The sequence below is a fragment of the Onychostoma macrolepis genome, chromosome 09 (assembly GCF_012432095.1).
Source record: "Onychostoma macrolepis isolate SWU-2019 chromosome 09, ASM1243209v1, whole genome shotgun sequence".
NCBI classification, from domain to species: domain Eukaryota; kingdom Metazoa; phylum Chordata; class Actinopteri; order Cypriniformes; family Cyprinidae; genus Onychostoma; species Onychostoma macrolepis.
The window spans coordinates 6714900-6729699 of NC_081163.1; the positions used below are offsets into that span (position 1 = coordinate 6714900).

The following is a 14800-nucleotide window of genomic DNA, read 5'->3' on the forward strand; positions in this document are numbered from 1 at the left end:
CTGCTGCTGCCGCCATGTCGTGGAGACGCTGATGAATAATAAACATTATTCATGTTTATTAATTGTTCATTAAATAATTTGAACAGATTGAACTTTTGATTTTATGTATTAGTAAATTTTGAAATTAACCCCAAGAAGAATAATTGCTATGTAACTGTTGTTTACTGATAGGTCATGTTATCTAACAAATGGAATCTTATTGTGAAGTGTTTTTAATACTACAGTTTCCATCTATTTGATATACACTTGTCTTAAAATATATGTAATCTTATCTAAATTTATCATAAAAGTCGAAGTTTGTTATTTAATGAAATTACTGAAATTATTTTAGCTGTTGTCAATAATCTAATATTGCATTTAGTCAGACTCAGCCCATTTCTTTACTTAAGTATATTATATTTTCCTTTTACAGCTGCAGGCTGAGGAAGATAATGAAACACCAGCAAACCCTAAAACAGACAGTTTACAGTTGTTTTTCAGCAGCAGCAGAAATATGACAAACTTTTGGGTGAAGCTTGTTTAACTTTTTAAATATTTTTATTACTTGTGGACATATTACTTGTTTATTTTTGTTTAACTATATTAATAAAAATAATGTGTTTTTTTAATTAGCATGTTTTAGTGTTTTGCTTTGGTACCAAAATTGGTACAGAGAACCGTGGATTTTCACTGATATTGGTACCGAATACTGAAATTTTGGTGCCGTGACAACACTACCTGTAAGTATGTTTTCATATTTAAAGAATTTGCCACTGACTATTCAAACGCGTGTTTTGAGCTGTGTAGAGTAGCGCTTGTTTGTCGTTTCTCCGATCACAAATGCAGACATGGTAATGTTTACGCGGCGTGATGCAACGTAACACGTCAAAAGACAGTGTAAGTCATTATAATCAGTAATTATGTCCCCACTGGATGCAACAAATGCCTCGTTCGTAATGGGTTTTATTGTTTTTGTTTCGTCGCGACGGGTCACTGCATCACAATATGGTAAGGGGCGTAACATTTCCATCTCACGCTTGAGGTAATCGGCCAATCACAACGCACTGGATAGCTGGCCAATCAGAGCATGCCTCGCTTCTCAGAACGATGAGCTTTGTAAAAATCGGCGCATTTCAGAAAGACAGGGGGATAGAGGAGCAACAATAATGTACAGTATGTGAAAAATAATGTGTTTTTTGAACCTTAAACCGCATAAACACATTGCATTACGCCAAATACACAAAATAATGTTCTTTTTGGCAACGTCATATGACCCCTTTAAAATAATATTTCACAATATTACTGTTTTTACTGTATTTCTGATTAAATAAATGTACATTGGTGAGCATAAGGAACTTTTCAAAAATCCCAAAAGTCTTTGACAAAATCATTATGCTCACTGCTTAGGGACGGAAAAAAAAGAAGAAAAAAAAATCACTTGTATAGACGCCTTTTATCACTTGTCACTTAGTGCCTGGTTAGGACACGGTGTCCTAATGCTGTGAAGTACAACAAAAAAATACTAGCACACCACTCGCCCTGATCTGTAGATGAAAACATCAGAGTGAGGACAGAAAGACAGATATGATTCTGTGCTAATGAGCAGATCACTCGCCACTAACTGGAGTGAACTTGACATTGCAGGAATCTCTCGCCAGTAAGAAGCATGTTTGTGTTTGTGTGTGCCAAGTTCACAAGAAAGGCAAACTCTGAAATATGGCAGAACGCCTACTCATGAGTATGACAAAACTGAAGTGAAGGAGAAACAAGTATAAAGTATGTTATTAATATATTAAATGAATATAATTAATATTAAATATAATTAATATTAATATTAAATCAATATAATATAAATTAATATATTTGTATTATACAGTATTAATGTTAACAAATTAGTTAATTTCTACATATACTAACAAAACATTGTAACATTAACATTTTAATACACTGTAACAATGTATAATTGTAAAACAATTTTAGTTAAAGGATTATGAATAAATATTAATTTACAGCAAATAATGTAAATGTAATTTAAACATTGCAAAAAAATAAAATAAAATAATAATAATAATAATAATAATCATGATACCTACTGCATTAACAAACATTAATGTATTGAACCTTACAGGGTTGCTGCAGGATTTTTAAGCTCAAATTTAAGATTTTTTAAGACCTTTTTTAAGACCTGCACAAATAAAATTAATACCATATGAGCAGGGTAGGGCAATGTCTATGGTAAACTGTAAAATGAATGTAAAAAGCATGATTTACAGTTCAGATAGAAGTTTTCGTTTTCACGAAACAAAAAGTTTTATAAAATTATACACTTCAAATTTCAGCCATTAAACCATTTTTTAAGAAAATGGATAAGTCAAAAGTATTAATTATATTAATTTAAACAATTATCAATAAATTATTATATGTGAGCCTGGACCACAAAACCAGTCTTAAGTCGCTGGGGTATATTTGTAGCAATAGCCAACAATACATTGTATGGGTCAAAAATGATTGATTTTTCTTTTATGCCAAAAATCATTAGGACATTAAGTAAAGATCATGTTCCATGAAGATATTTTGTAAATTTCCTACTGTAAATATATCAAAAGTAAATTTTTGATTAGTAATATGCATTGCTAAGAACTTCATTTGGACAACTTTAAAGGCGATTTTCTCAATATTTAGATTTTTTTGCACCCTCAGATTCCAGATTTTCAAATAGTTGTACCTCGGCCAAATGTTGTCCTATTGTCCTAACAAACCATACACCAATGGAAAGCTAATTTATTCAGCTTTCAGATGATGTATAAATCTCAATTTTGAAAAATTGACACTTAAGACTGGTTTTGTGGTCCAGGGTCACATATTAATTAAATAACATACAAACACATTTTAGTGTTTAGATTTTTATAATGAATTATCTCCTTATCGATCCACCAGTTCACATTTACAGCTCTGCGTGTTTGCAGGGTAAAAACATGGGTCGATTTTTGCATTGGTCTGAACAAAAACAACCCAATGTTCCTGCAATACTGGAGGCTGCAGTTCTAGCACTGCATAGGACCCTATTTTTTGGGACAGCACCATCTATTCCAACAGAGGAGACCTGATTCAAACATCAAACAAACAGATGCAAACAAACAGCACATCAGACGTGAAGCGCTGCAGCTAATTAACTGAAGTCTCGCACAGACACAAGTCTTCTTTCCAAGAAAACTGAATTTTAAACCAGAATGTATTGAATATTGAAATAAATTAGGTTAAATATTTCAAGAGGATTACCAACGGGTATGTTTAGAGTTAGGAGTTGGTTAGGACAATAATTAAGTGTATACAATTAAATAACTACATAATTCCTTAAAAATAATAATATACAGAATTGAATACCAAGTGCTATAAAATAGTATGAGCCACTAATATTCAGTCATTTAGCAGATGCTTTTATCCAAAGTGACTTATAAATGAGGACAATGGAAGCAATCAAAATCAACAAAAGAGCAATGACATGCAAGTGCTATAACAAGTCTCATTTAGCCTAACGCAGTACATGTAGCAAGAGATTTTTTGAAATGATATAATAAACAAAAAGAAAGCATAGCATAGAAAAAGAATAGAGCAAGCTGGTGTTAGAGGCCTTTTTTGCTTTTGTTAATTGTATAATAAATAAAAAGAAAACAGAATACAAAAAGATTAGAAAAGCTAATGTTAGTTTTTTTTTTTTTTTTTTTTAAGAATAGAATTAGAATAGAGAGAGGTGTGATGTTCTTCATTCTCTCTTACATTCTTTTTGGCTCATTAAAAATTAATTTTGCTGCCACATTCTGGATTAATTGTAAAGGTTTGATAGAACTGGCTGGAAGACCTGACACAATACATACATGCAAAAAATAAATAAATAAAATAAAATAATTAAAAAAACAAACAAACAAACAAAAAAACTATAGGGTCCTAGAAATCCAGTTCTGAAACTACAGCCTCCGGCTACTCATAACAACAGCCCTATTGAACATGCAGATTCATTCTCTGCCAGCAGGGGGCGCTTTCGAGCGGTTTCCCCGGTAACGGCAGAACACAAAGCAGTGCAGCACCCGACTTTGAAACGTGCTGCGCTCATATTTTATTTATAGCCTTTTGAAGTTTAATCGTCACATTAAGCTGTATCGCGATTCTGGTCTGTACCCAAATTGAAGACCTCTTGAAATCATAATTAAGACAATTTAAGACTTTTTATGACCTTAAATTTGATAAAGTAAATTTAAGACCTTTTAAGACTTTTTAAGGACCCGCGGGAACCCTGCCTTAAACAGTCACTTCCAAAGCACCTACTATAATATATACACATTGAACACGAATTTATCAAAAATAATATACAACTAAAAATATATATTAATTAAAATACTAATAAATCGCTAGAATACACATTACTTTTTAAAATGAAAAAAGATGTGTTTTGCCCTCAGAGGCGTGACTCCTTGTGTGGGACTGTAGGATTGATGTGGCATCTTGAAGCATGACAAATTGCTTCAAAATCTCGGTTATGAGCACAGATGAGCCCCTGGAGCTTATATCCAGCTCTGTGTGTGTGTTTAATCCTCAGCTTTCCTAACCTACACTGGACAGACAGGAAGTTTGCTGGCCTCAGCACTATGTATCATCCTGTCTTTTCTTGTCTTTGGCTCTCTCTCTCTCTCTGAGCGTGTCTCCTTCCCTGCCTATTTTCCTCGCCTCAGCGGCCCCGCTGCTCACAACAGATGACTATCACTGTACTCCTAATTCAAGGCCAGGTCAGTTACTCCAGTATCCACAGGGAGGAAGGCAGCGCTGGGTGCGTGTACATGCCTGAGTGGATTAGCCGGTGAATTTTACAGCCGGTGGCTGGGTTATTAACAGCTCTGAAGGGAACGTGATGGACAGGCAGGAGCGCTGAGCATCTGAAACATCACAGGGAGATAAAACAGACGGACGGACGGACAGACGGACGGGACTCAGCGGAAACAGGCACATGTGCTAATACTGTCAACACAGTCTCAACTGCTTCCCCAATAATTAATGACAGACAGAAAGAAAAAAAAAATAAACAGATAAAATAAAAAGACAGTAAATGAGAACTAATGGAATTACTGAAACAAAAAGACAAATGAAGGAAAGAACAAATGCATGAAACAAACAAAATAATGAGAAAACAAATGGAAATATTAAGGTTAACACTTTACTTGAAGCCAACATGCGTAATGCATTATAAATTCATTCATAATGACCATTGTAATCCATTGTATCCTTTTACAAATAACTGTATAAGCATTACAATGTTCTTGTCAGATCCTTTGCATTATACTTTCCAAAGGTGTAACAATGAACAGTGTCCAACTGACATTCATAAATGGCGCTGCGTGTAAAAGTTTAAATTCTTTTTAACTTGACACGGCATCTCTAAAAAACGCGAGACGGTGCAAATGATGCGAGACATAGAAAAACAATTAGCGCATTGAAACAGAAAAATGCATTCTGTGTAAATGGCCCCTTATAATGCATTATAGCTGTGGTCACAATTATTCATAAGATCATACAATGCATTATAAGGTGCATTACAAGCCTAGTTAACACATTAATAATACTTTTAAAATGCATCATATATACAAGCTTTAAGTAAATTTTTTCCATTTGTAAGAACGTAAGACTTAAAAATTAAACAAAAAGAAACTACAAAAAAGAAACCAAATACAAGATAATGAATGAATGAACAAAAGAAAAATAAACCGATAAATAACTAAATAAATAAATAAATAAAATAATTAAAAACAAACAAACAAACAAAAACTATAGGGTCCTAGAAATCCAGTTCTGAAACTACAGCCTCCGCCACTCATAACAACAGCCCTATTGAACATGCAGATTCATTCTCTGCCAGCAGGAGGCGCTTTCGAGCGGTTTCCGGTAACGGCAGAACACAAAGCAGTGCAGCACCCGACTTTGAAACGTGCTGCGCTCATATTTTATTTATAGCCTTTTGAAGTTTAATCGTCACATTAAGCTGTATCGCGATTCTGGTCTGTACCCAAATTGAAGACCTCTTGAAATCATAATTAAGACAATTTAAGACTTTTTATGACCTTAAATTTGATAAAGTAAATTTAAGACCTTTTAAGACTTTTTAAGGACCCGCGGGAACCCTGCCTTAAACAGTCACTTCCAAAGCACCTACTATAATATATACACATTGAACACGAATTTATCAAAAATAATATACAACTAAAAATATATATTAATTAAAATACTAATAAATCGCTAGAATACACATTACTTTTTAAAATGAAAAAAGATGTGTTTTGCCCTCAGAGGCGTGACTCCTTGTGTGGGACTGTAGGATTGATGTGGCATCTTGAAGCATGACAAATTGCTTCAAAATCTCGGTTATGAGCACAGATGAGCCCCTGGAGCTTATATCCAGCTCTGTGTGTGTGTTTAATCCTCAGCTTTCCTAACCTACACTGGACAGACAGGAAGTTTGCTGGCCTCAGCACTATGTATCATCCTGTCTTTTCTTGTCTTTGGCTCTCTCTCTCTCTCTGAGCGTGTCTCCTTCCCTGCCTATTTTCCTCGCCTCAGCGGCCCCGCTGCTCACAACAGATGACTATCACTGTACTCCTAATTCAAGGCCAGGTCAGTTACTCCAGTATCCACAGGGAGGAAGGCAGCGCTGGGTGCGTGTACATGCCTGAGTGGATTAGCCGGTGAATTTTACAGCCGGTGGCTGGGTTATTAACAGCTCTGAAGGGAACGTGATGGACAGGCAGGAGCGCTGAGCATCTGAAACATCACAGGGAGATAAAACAGACGGACGGACGGACAGACGGACGGGACTCAGCGGAAACAGGCACATGTGCTAATACTGTCAACACAGTCTCAACTGCTTCCCAATAATTAATGACAGACAGAAAGAAAAAAAAAAAACAGATAAAATAAAAAGACAGTAAATGAGAACTAATGGAATTACTGAAACAAAAAGACAAATGAAGGAAAGAACAAATGCATGAAACAAACAAAATAATGAGAAAACAAATGGAAATATTAAGGTTAACACTTTACTTGAAGCCAACATGCGTAATGCATTATAAATTCATTCATAATGACCATTGTAATCCATTGTATCCTTTTACAAATAACTGTATAAGCATTACAATGTTCTTGTCAGATCCTTTGCATTATACTTTCCAAAGGTGTAACAATGAACAGTGTCCAACTGACATTCATAAATGGCGCTATGTAAAAGTTTAAATTCTTTTTAACTTGACACGGCATCTCTAAAAACGCGAGACGGTGCAAATGATGCGAGACATAGAAAAACAATTAGCGCATTGAAACAGAAAAATGCATTCTGTGTAAATGGCCCCCTTATAATGCATTATAGCTGTGGTCACAATTATTCATAAGATCATACAATGCATTATAAGGTGCATTACAAGCCTAGTTAACACATTAATAATACTTTTAAAATGCATCATATATACAAGCTTTAAGTAAATTTTTTCCATTTGTAAGAACGTAAGACTTAAAAATTAAACAAAAAAAGAAACTACAAAAAAGAAACCAAATACAAGATAATGAATGAATGAACAAAAGAAAAATAAACCGATAAATAACTAAATAAATAAATAGAAGATAAAACCTGATTTTAAGGTATCATTACATGTACTTACTATTATACTAACAATAAAGTATGCATAATTACCTGTAAGTAACCCTAAGCCTAACCCTAACCATATACTGTAGTAAGTGCATGTAGTTAATTAATATTTCTCAGCACTTAAATGTATAATTACACTGTAACAGGGACACCTTAAAATAACCAAATAGAATAAAAAAAAAAAAAAAACAGAAACAAGGAAATATAAGAAAAATATATATAACCAAAAAAAGAAAAAAAAAAAAAGGAATGAAAGAACAAAGAAATAGCAGAACAAACAGAAGGGAGCAAAACAAAACAATGAAAAAAGAATAAAAAGGAAAGACTAATGAAAAGGGATGACTAGGGAAAACTAATTAAAGAAAAACAGACGGAACAAAACAAACTAACAAGAAAGAACAAGAACAAATGGGAAAAAATTAAACAAAGCACAAATCAAGGGAAGAATAAGCATAAAAAACAAAAGAATTAAAGACCAAAAGTATGAGAACAAAACGCAAACAAATGAAAAACAAACATACAACATAATAAAAAAGAAATACATGAAAGCATGAAATAATGAACATCCTACAGAATGAAGGAATTAATAAAAGAACAAGAGCAAAGAAAAAAATCAATGAAAACACAATGGATAAACAGACAAAAGACAGAAAGAAAACATACAAACAAAGAAATAGAACAAACTGAAGAGAGCAAAACAAATTTAAGAGGAAGAATGAAAGAATGAAAAAACAGACAGAATGGACAAATGAAAGATCGAGAACGAATGAACAAAAGACAAAGGTAACAAGTGAAAGACGTGATGAATGTGAGCTCAATCAACATTCAATTAACTAAATACAGAGAGAGAGAGAGAGCGAGAGAGCGAGAGAGAGAGAGAGAGAGAGATGAGTGTTGGTGGTCTGCAGTGAGTGAGTCATTAAATGTGGGCGGGCAGCTTGTTTAAGAATTATTTCAGAAACATTAGCAGATATTCAGACTGCAACCTGCAGGTAATGAGCCTGAGAAACAAACGGATGGAGGGATGACAACGGTATCACACACACACACACACACTCCAGACGCCTCTTCCTCACTGATCCAGGCTATATATGCCATCTCAACCATGTGCTGCTGTGACTCTCTCTTAGACTGGAGAGCTGAGGATCGTCTCTGTTTTCCAGCTGCAAGACCTCATTCAATCAATGAGTAAAGAAAAAAAAAAATCTTAATGGTATCACTTTAGGGGAATAAGAACTGCTCTTTTAATTGCTTTCAATTATGAATCAATTGTCTGATTGACTAAGTATTGCCAACTGGGTAACTAGATAAACTTATTACATTACATTAGCAGTAACTATTTTTTGTACTTAATCTGCTCATTTTAGTGCATTTTAAGAAAAATTCACAGCAATAACAGCCAAATAAACAAGCAAGTTCCTGGAAATGTCATTTGCATTTTAGAATGTATAATTCTGCTTTCAAACACTAGGGTTTGAAAAAAACATTTCATCATTCTTAGCATTGCCTCAAGGGCGTTACACCGTAGATACAAAAATCAGTTTTCTCAATTCAATCTTTCGGAGCAATTTAGTTGAAGTTAAATTATCAACATGTTTATAGATAATTAGGTGAGTGACCAAAAATATTTAATGTTTCAGACATTCACACATTCTAAAGAGTGATGTATGTACAGAACATTGCTGTGTGTGTTCATACAGCATAATAAAGTGAGCAGAGCAATAGTGATCGTCCCCAGATACACCATTATCAGACCGCACACGCTCCCTTCACTCCATCAGAGAAGCTTCATTTCCTCCAGTCTGCTGGCTGGGCAGAAAACTCTCCTCCACATGTCATCAGTGGCCCACTGGAGAGCCTTCAAATGAACCTCAACTACATCCCTAATGCATTCATAGTCTTTGTAGAATCTGCAAGATTTTTTGCATTAAAAAAAAAGAAAAAGAAAAGAATAACAATTGTATTATGTATTTCAGTACTGTCCTGAAAAATCTGCACATCAGATATTTATATATATTTTCTATGGGACAAAATAATAATAATAAACAAAAACTATAGTTTATTTTTGTATAATTATAATTAGTATTTATTAATATTTAAAAATAGCTTTTCGTTTTTAATTTTAGTATAAGTTTTAGTATTTTTGTGATTTTGTCTTTTTTTGTGTGTTTTTTTAAATTGTTCTATTTAGCTTTCATCTATTTTTCCATTTTAGTACTTCAGATTAAACTTATATTTCATATCTCATCTCTAAACTTTATTTAAGAGTTTTAAGCTATTCATCTAATATTTATATTTTATTTTACCTTTATCTGAATTAATAAAAAATGACTTTTTGTAGCCTTATGTTTATGTAACAATAGCAACACTGGTTTACACATGATTGATTCCCTTATCATCATGCATTTCCTCCACAAAATCAATAACTGTAGTTATATTTATGCATCATCTTCAGGAAGAAGTAAAAAAATATTTTTCTCCCTAAGGAAATAAAGAAAAAGAATAGAATAAAATAAAAACAATACAATAAACTGATCAAATCAAATGGTATGTAAACTTATGAGCAGAAATGTATACAGATTCAATGCTTGGACTATTATTCACACCTAATTTTAAACCAACTATTTAAACACAACTATAATGTGTCACATGTTTGTGATTTTCAAAGCCACACCACATCCTCACAGCACTTTCATTACTACCACCAATGCAGCAGGAACCATGAGTGACGCAAAGCCCCTAAAGTTCCAAAGATAACTCCGATCCAGCTCAACGTCAGGCGTCAACCGCACAGAGAGACACCGCCGACACAATGTGGCCCAATCAGGCCTGTGAGTGAGGGAATTACATTAGCAGAAGACTTCTTAAAGAGAATCACGCCTCCGTTTTTCTGCCTCCTTTCAGCATCCGGCCTCAGATAAGAGGAGGAGACAAACTCACGGGTTTGACAAAGCCGACTTAAGTTGCCAGGCCGCATTAGGGGTGTGAGGCACGCTGAAAACGCCACTTCAGCAGCGCAGGATTTGCTTGGATGACAGGTCTCAGAATGCAAAGGCAAACTGTGAATGCTCGGATAATTCCTCTAAACGCACACCTCAGCGGCTGCCTCCACACCTCCTGCCTGGGCTCATCCGCACACCGCCCGAGTGTGACGCCCAATACCTCACCCCGCTCCCGGACAGGTGGACAAACACATGAGCTGTGCTCCAAAACCTAGTGAGCCGACTACTTAGACAGCATTTTAATGCACTCCTGATGCAAAGGCCATATAATTATGCATGACTATGCTGCTGTCTAAGATACTTCGTTTCGGCCAAATTCTAAAGCAGAATTGCAAATATTCCGGTAACACTTTATATTAGGGTCTCTTAACTAGTTGCTTATTAGCACACATATTACTAGAATATTAGGCATTTATTAGTGGTAATTAAGCACATATTAATGCCTTATTCTGCATGACCTTATTCTAACCTAATTCTACCCAATACCTAAACTTAACAACTACCTTACTAACTATTAATAAGCAGCAAATTAAGAATTTACTGAGGGAAAAGTCGTAGTTAATAGTCAATAAGTGTTCCCTATTCTAAAGTGTTACCAATATTCCTTACGGATAAGCCAATCCCAGAATGCAATGAAAACAATACATCCACAATGACTCAAAAGGCAAAAACAACTAAAAAAATAATACTTGTATTTCAAATCAACAATAAAACTATTGAAAAAAAATATCTTCAGAGAAAAACTTTTAAAATGTAAAAAACAAAACAAAAACAAACAGAAATAACATTTAAAAATGAAATAAAATAAATAAAACAAATAAATAAACAATAAAAATAGAACACCATATAAAATAAACAAAATATAAACAAATAATAAAAAATTGAAAATGAAAGAAATTGAATGAAAAATAAAATAAGAATAAAAAAAAAATACAAAATAAGGCTGCATTAGGGGTGTGAGGGACGTTGAAACAATAAAAATAAATGATACAAATAAAAATAGAAAATATAATAAAAATAGAAAAATGCAGTAAAATTGAATGAAAAATAAAACAAGAATGAATAAATAAATAAAATTTAAATAAATAATAAAAAACAGAAAATGAAATAAATTTAAAATAAAATAATGAAAAATAACAATAAAAATCAAATATTAAATGACAAACATCTTGAAGAATGGTAGGTTGAACTAAATTGGTATTATCTAATTGTGTACTTAAATTTAACAGCTGACAGCTCAACCGAATTCATTACATACCTTTCTATCAAAGTTACCTGACACTATCAAGATGAATTTGTTCTGACACAGTTTAACTCTGAGTTCTTGTCATATCTTATCACCATTTTCTAAGCTATAGGGAATAAACAGTGATAATGTGAGAAATGTTGAAGATGTCTGAATACATTTTGGCTTGACTGTACTTATAATTTAAACCTCATTTTAACCACCATGTCATATTTGTGATTTTCAATGCCACACCACATGCTGACAGCACATTCATTACAGCCAATGTGATTTAACTGCATAATCAGGGTGCATTTGAAAAGGCAAGCATAAATATCAGAAGTGAAATACTTACTAAATACTAAACACCAAGTACTGTAATTTTCCAAAGTAGGGCAGAATTATTACACACATTAACTAAGAAAGATGAAAACTTCCAAAAAAGCCTTTAAGGCAGATTCGGGCAAAGAAGCTGAAATATAGATCTCAAACTGACTTTCACAAACTTTAATTCCATTACCTACCGCAAAAAGCAGCTAATTAACTTTGCATTTCTACACACTTCAGTTCTTCGTATAAAATCAGATTACTGTGCAAAAGAAAAAAAAAATAGCCTTTAAAATATGATTCCCATTTTAAATAAGATTTCACACCTACCTAAATGGAAACGAGTTAATCAGAACATTTTAAAATTACCCTTAAAATGACATTAAAAAAGAGAGGAGTTAAGCAAGTACAAAGTTAAAGTTGCTGAAAGTGACATTTCCTAACTTCCAGGAGACTCTGAATAAGTCCACTCCTCTCCAAAATACCACCATCATGTGACATGACTGACAGCGAGAGAGTGCCTTCAATAGCAGCCCACAGTCAGATTCGTTTTTGCTCTCGACAGCTGTCAAAGAGACAAGTGTGACATCTCAGGATTCATAGTGTCTGTCAGATAGCAGGGACGATGTCTGCAGAACATTGCATAAAAAATATAAATGATCTTCAGTGCTTTAGTAACGTAATATAAACAAAACTCAATTGCATATAAAATCTATTAATAATTCAATAGAATTCCAGCATGCTTGTGAGTGATCTTTGTTCTTCCTGTTTCCAAGTAGATTAAATAACTAAATAAATAAATAAATTAATTAATTAATTAAATTGCTGATTCAACTTTGGATACTTACAATATTAAATTTTAAATATAAAATAAAACATTAAATATAAACAACATTTAATAATAATAATAATAATAATAATAATAATAATAATAAAAAGCTATTACTATAAGAATATAGGAAAGTGCATTTAAGACACTTAAGGACCTGCAGACATTCCAAGATTTCAATTTTTTTATTCTTTTTAAAAAATATATATATTTCTAAATTGGTTTACCCAATTTTTTAGATATATTATCACATAAGCACACAGCTGCATCATCCAGAAAACTGCATTAACTAGCTTTCGATTTTACCAGGCAGAACAATAAAAAGTGCCTTTTTTTACATCCATTTCAAGTGATAAAATGACAACACTGCATAAAGCTGAAGAAGCTACAAATATAAAGCTGATACATAAAGCTGATAAATATTACATGTATTCTCTCTAATCTGTTCTCTAATAAAGAAATCACAGTTTAAAATTGTTTTGTACACATGAACTTCCCTAAAGAGTTTCATGTGAACTAATCAGTCTAGAAATGCAAATCACAAGCACTAAAGAAAACGCTGCATCCGATCAAGTTTTAGAAGTCGTACCCGATCACAGATCTCCGGCAGGCCTGTTAAAGAAAACATACTGACCTTTCCGCTCCGAGCGCTTCTTGCGTCGCCGCTTGAATCGGGTCCTAACGAGGCAGTAGTAGGCCCCCATGCAATGCGTGGCGTCCACAACCAGGGCCATGGCCGCTTGACCCCAACGCTCGAGTCGGACACAGGAAGCTACCTGACTGCACTGCCCTGTTCTGTGTGTCTGAGGCACTCACCAGCCCCCTTCCCTCGCTCCACCACACACACAAAAACACATGCGTGGTCTCCTCCCCCTCCTCTGCTTTCGCTACTTGGTGAGAGGAGAGAGAGAAGCAGAGAGCTCAGAGGAGAGGACACTAGTAGAGCTTTACAAGGTTAGACAGAGTAAACACAGACCGCTGGAGATTTCGCGCCAGATTTGTTTTCTCACTTCCCTTCTCTATCACGTATCCTGCTATTTTACCTGAGGCAAGAGCAGTCTGCTCTCACCAGTCCAGGTGATGACATCACGGCACCCTCGGCCAATCGAAAGCCTGGGTTCACATGGCCAAAAGGACACGTTTACTCCCCTGACATCCTTTCAACAAAACTACTTTCTTTAACAAAAACAGCTTGTATTTCACATTTCAGTTCTTGTTCTGCTGCAGTACACCCTGCAATGCAATGCGTGTAAGATAGGCTTTTTATAGATGACTACGACTAAAACCATAAAAAAAAATCCATACTTCAAATAACTAAAATAAAATGCATTAATACTTACTTTATTTCAGCTTGTTGCCAAGGCAGTATTCCATTCAGTTTAACTTGATGTACTAAAATAATAAACTTCAGCTGAAAAGAATAAAAACTCTATGAAGCCGATTTTTTCCATAAATCTAATGCTTTATAGTAAACACTCATCCATGCAACTTCTGAAGAAGCTCAGAGCCAATATTTGATGTTTGGCTACAGGAAAATCTATGAAAATGAAAAAAAAAAAAAAAACAGTATTTCCAAAACTAGTGGCTAAAAGGGTTCTTAGAAATTCAGATTTACACTAGGCATAATCACTAGAATATTAAATGCAACCGCTGTTTAGTGCAATTAAAGAAATATTTAATGATTAAGCAGCCTGGATCTGCTCACTGGCTCATGTATCAGCTCATGTTCAGGTTCAGTCTGACAATCTGGAAGAAAC

The 14800-nt window shown here is 34.1% G+C and overlaps 1 protein-coding gene across 3 annotated transcripts in view; it reads right to left on the reverse strand.

The window, feature by feature from the left end:
• Window positions 1-14800, reverse strand: part of adarb1b (adenosine deaminase RNA specific B1b) — a 178034-nt gene that overhangs the window by 47764 nt on the left and 115470 nt on the right. The window contains exon 1 of one of the 3 annotated variants that reach the window (XM_058786454.1): window positions 13678-13832. The exons of the other annotated variants lie outside the window; for them this stretch is intronic. Coding sequence (XP_058642437.1) covers window positions 13678-13777 — 100 coding nt within the window. The 5' untranslated portion in view covers window positions 13778-13832. Of the gene's footprint in view, window positions 1-13677; window positions 13833-14800 lie in introns of those variants that run through there. 3 annotated transcript variants of the gene reach the window in all.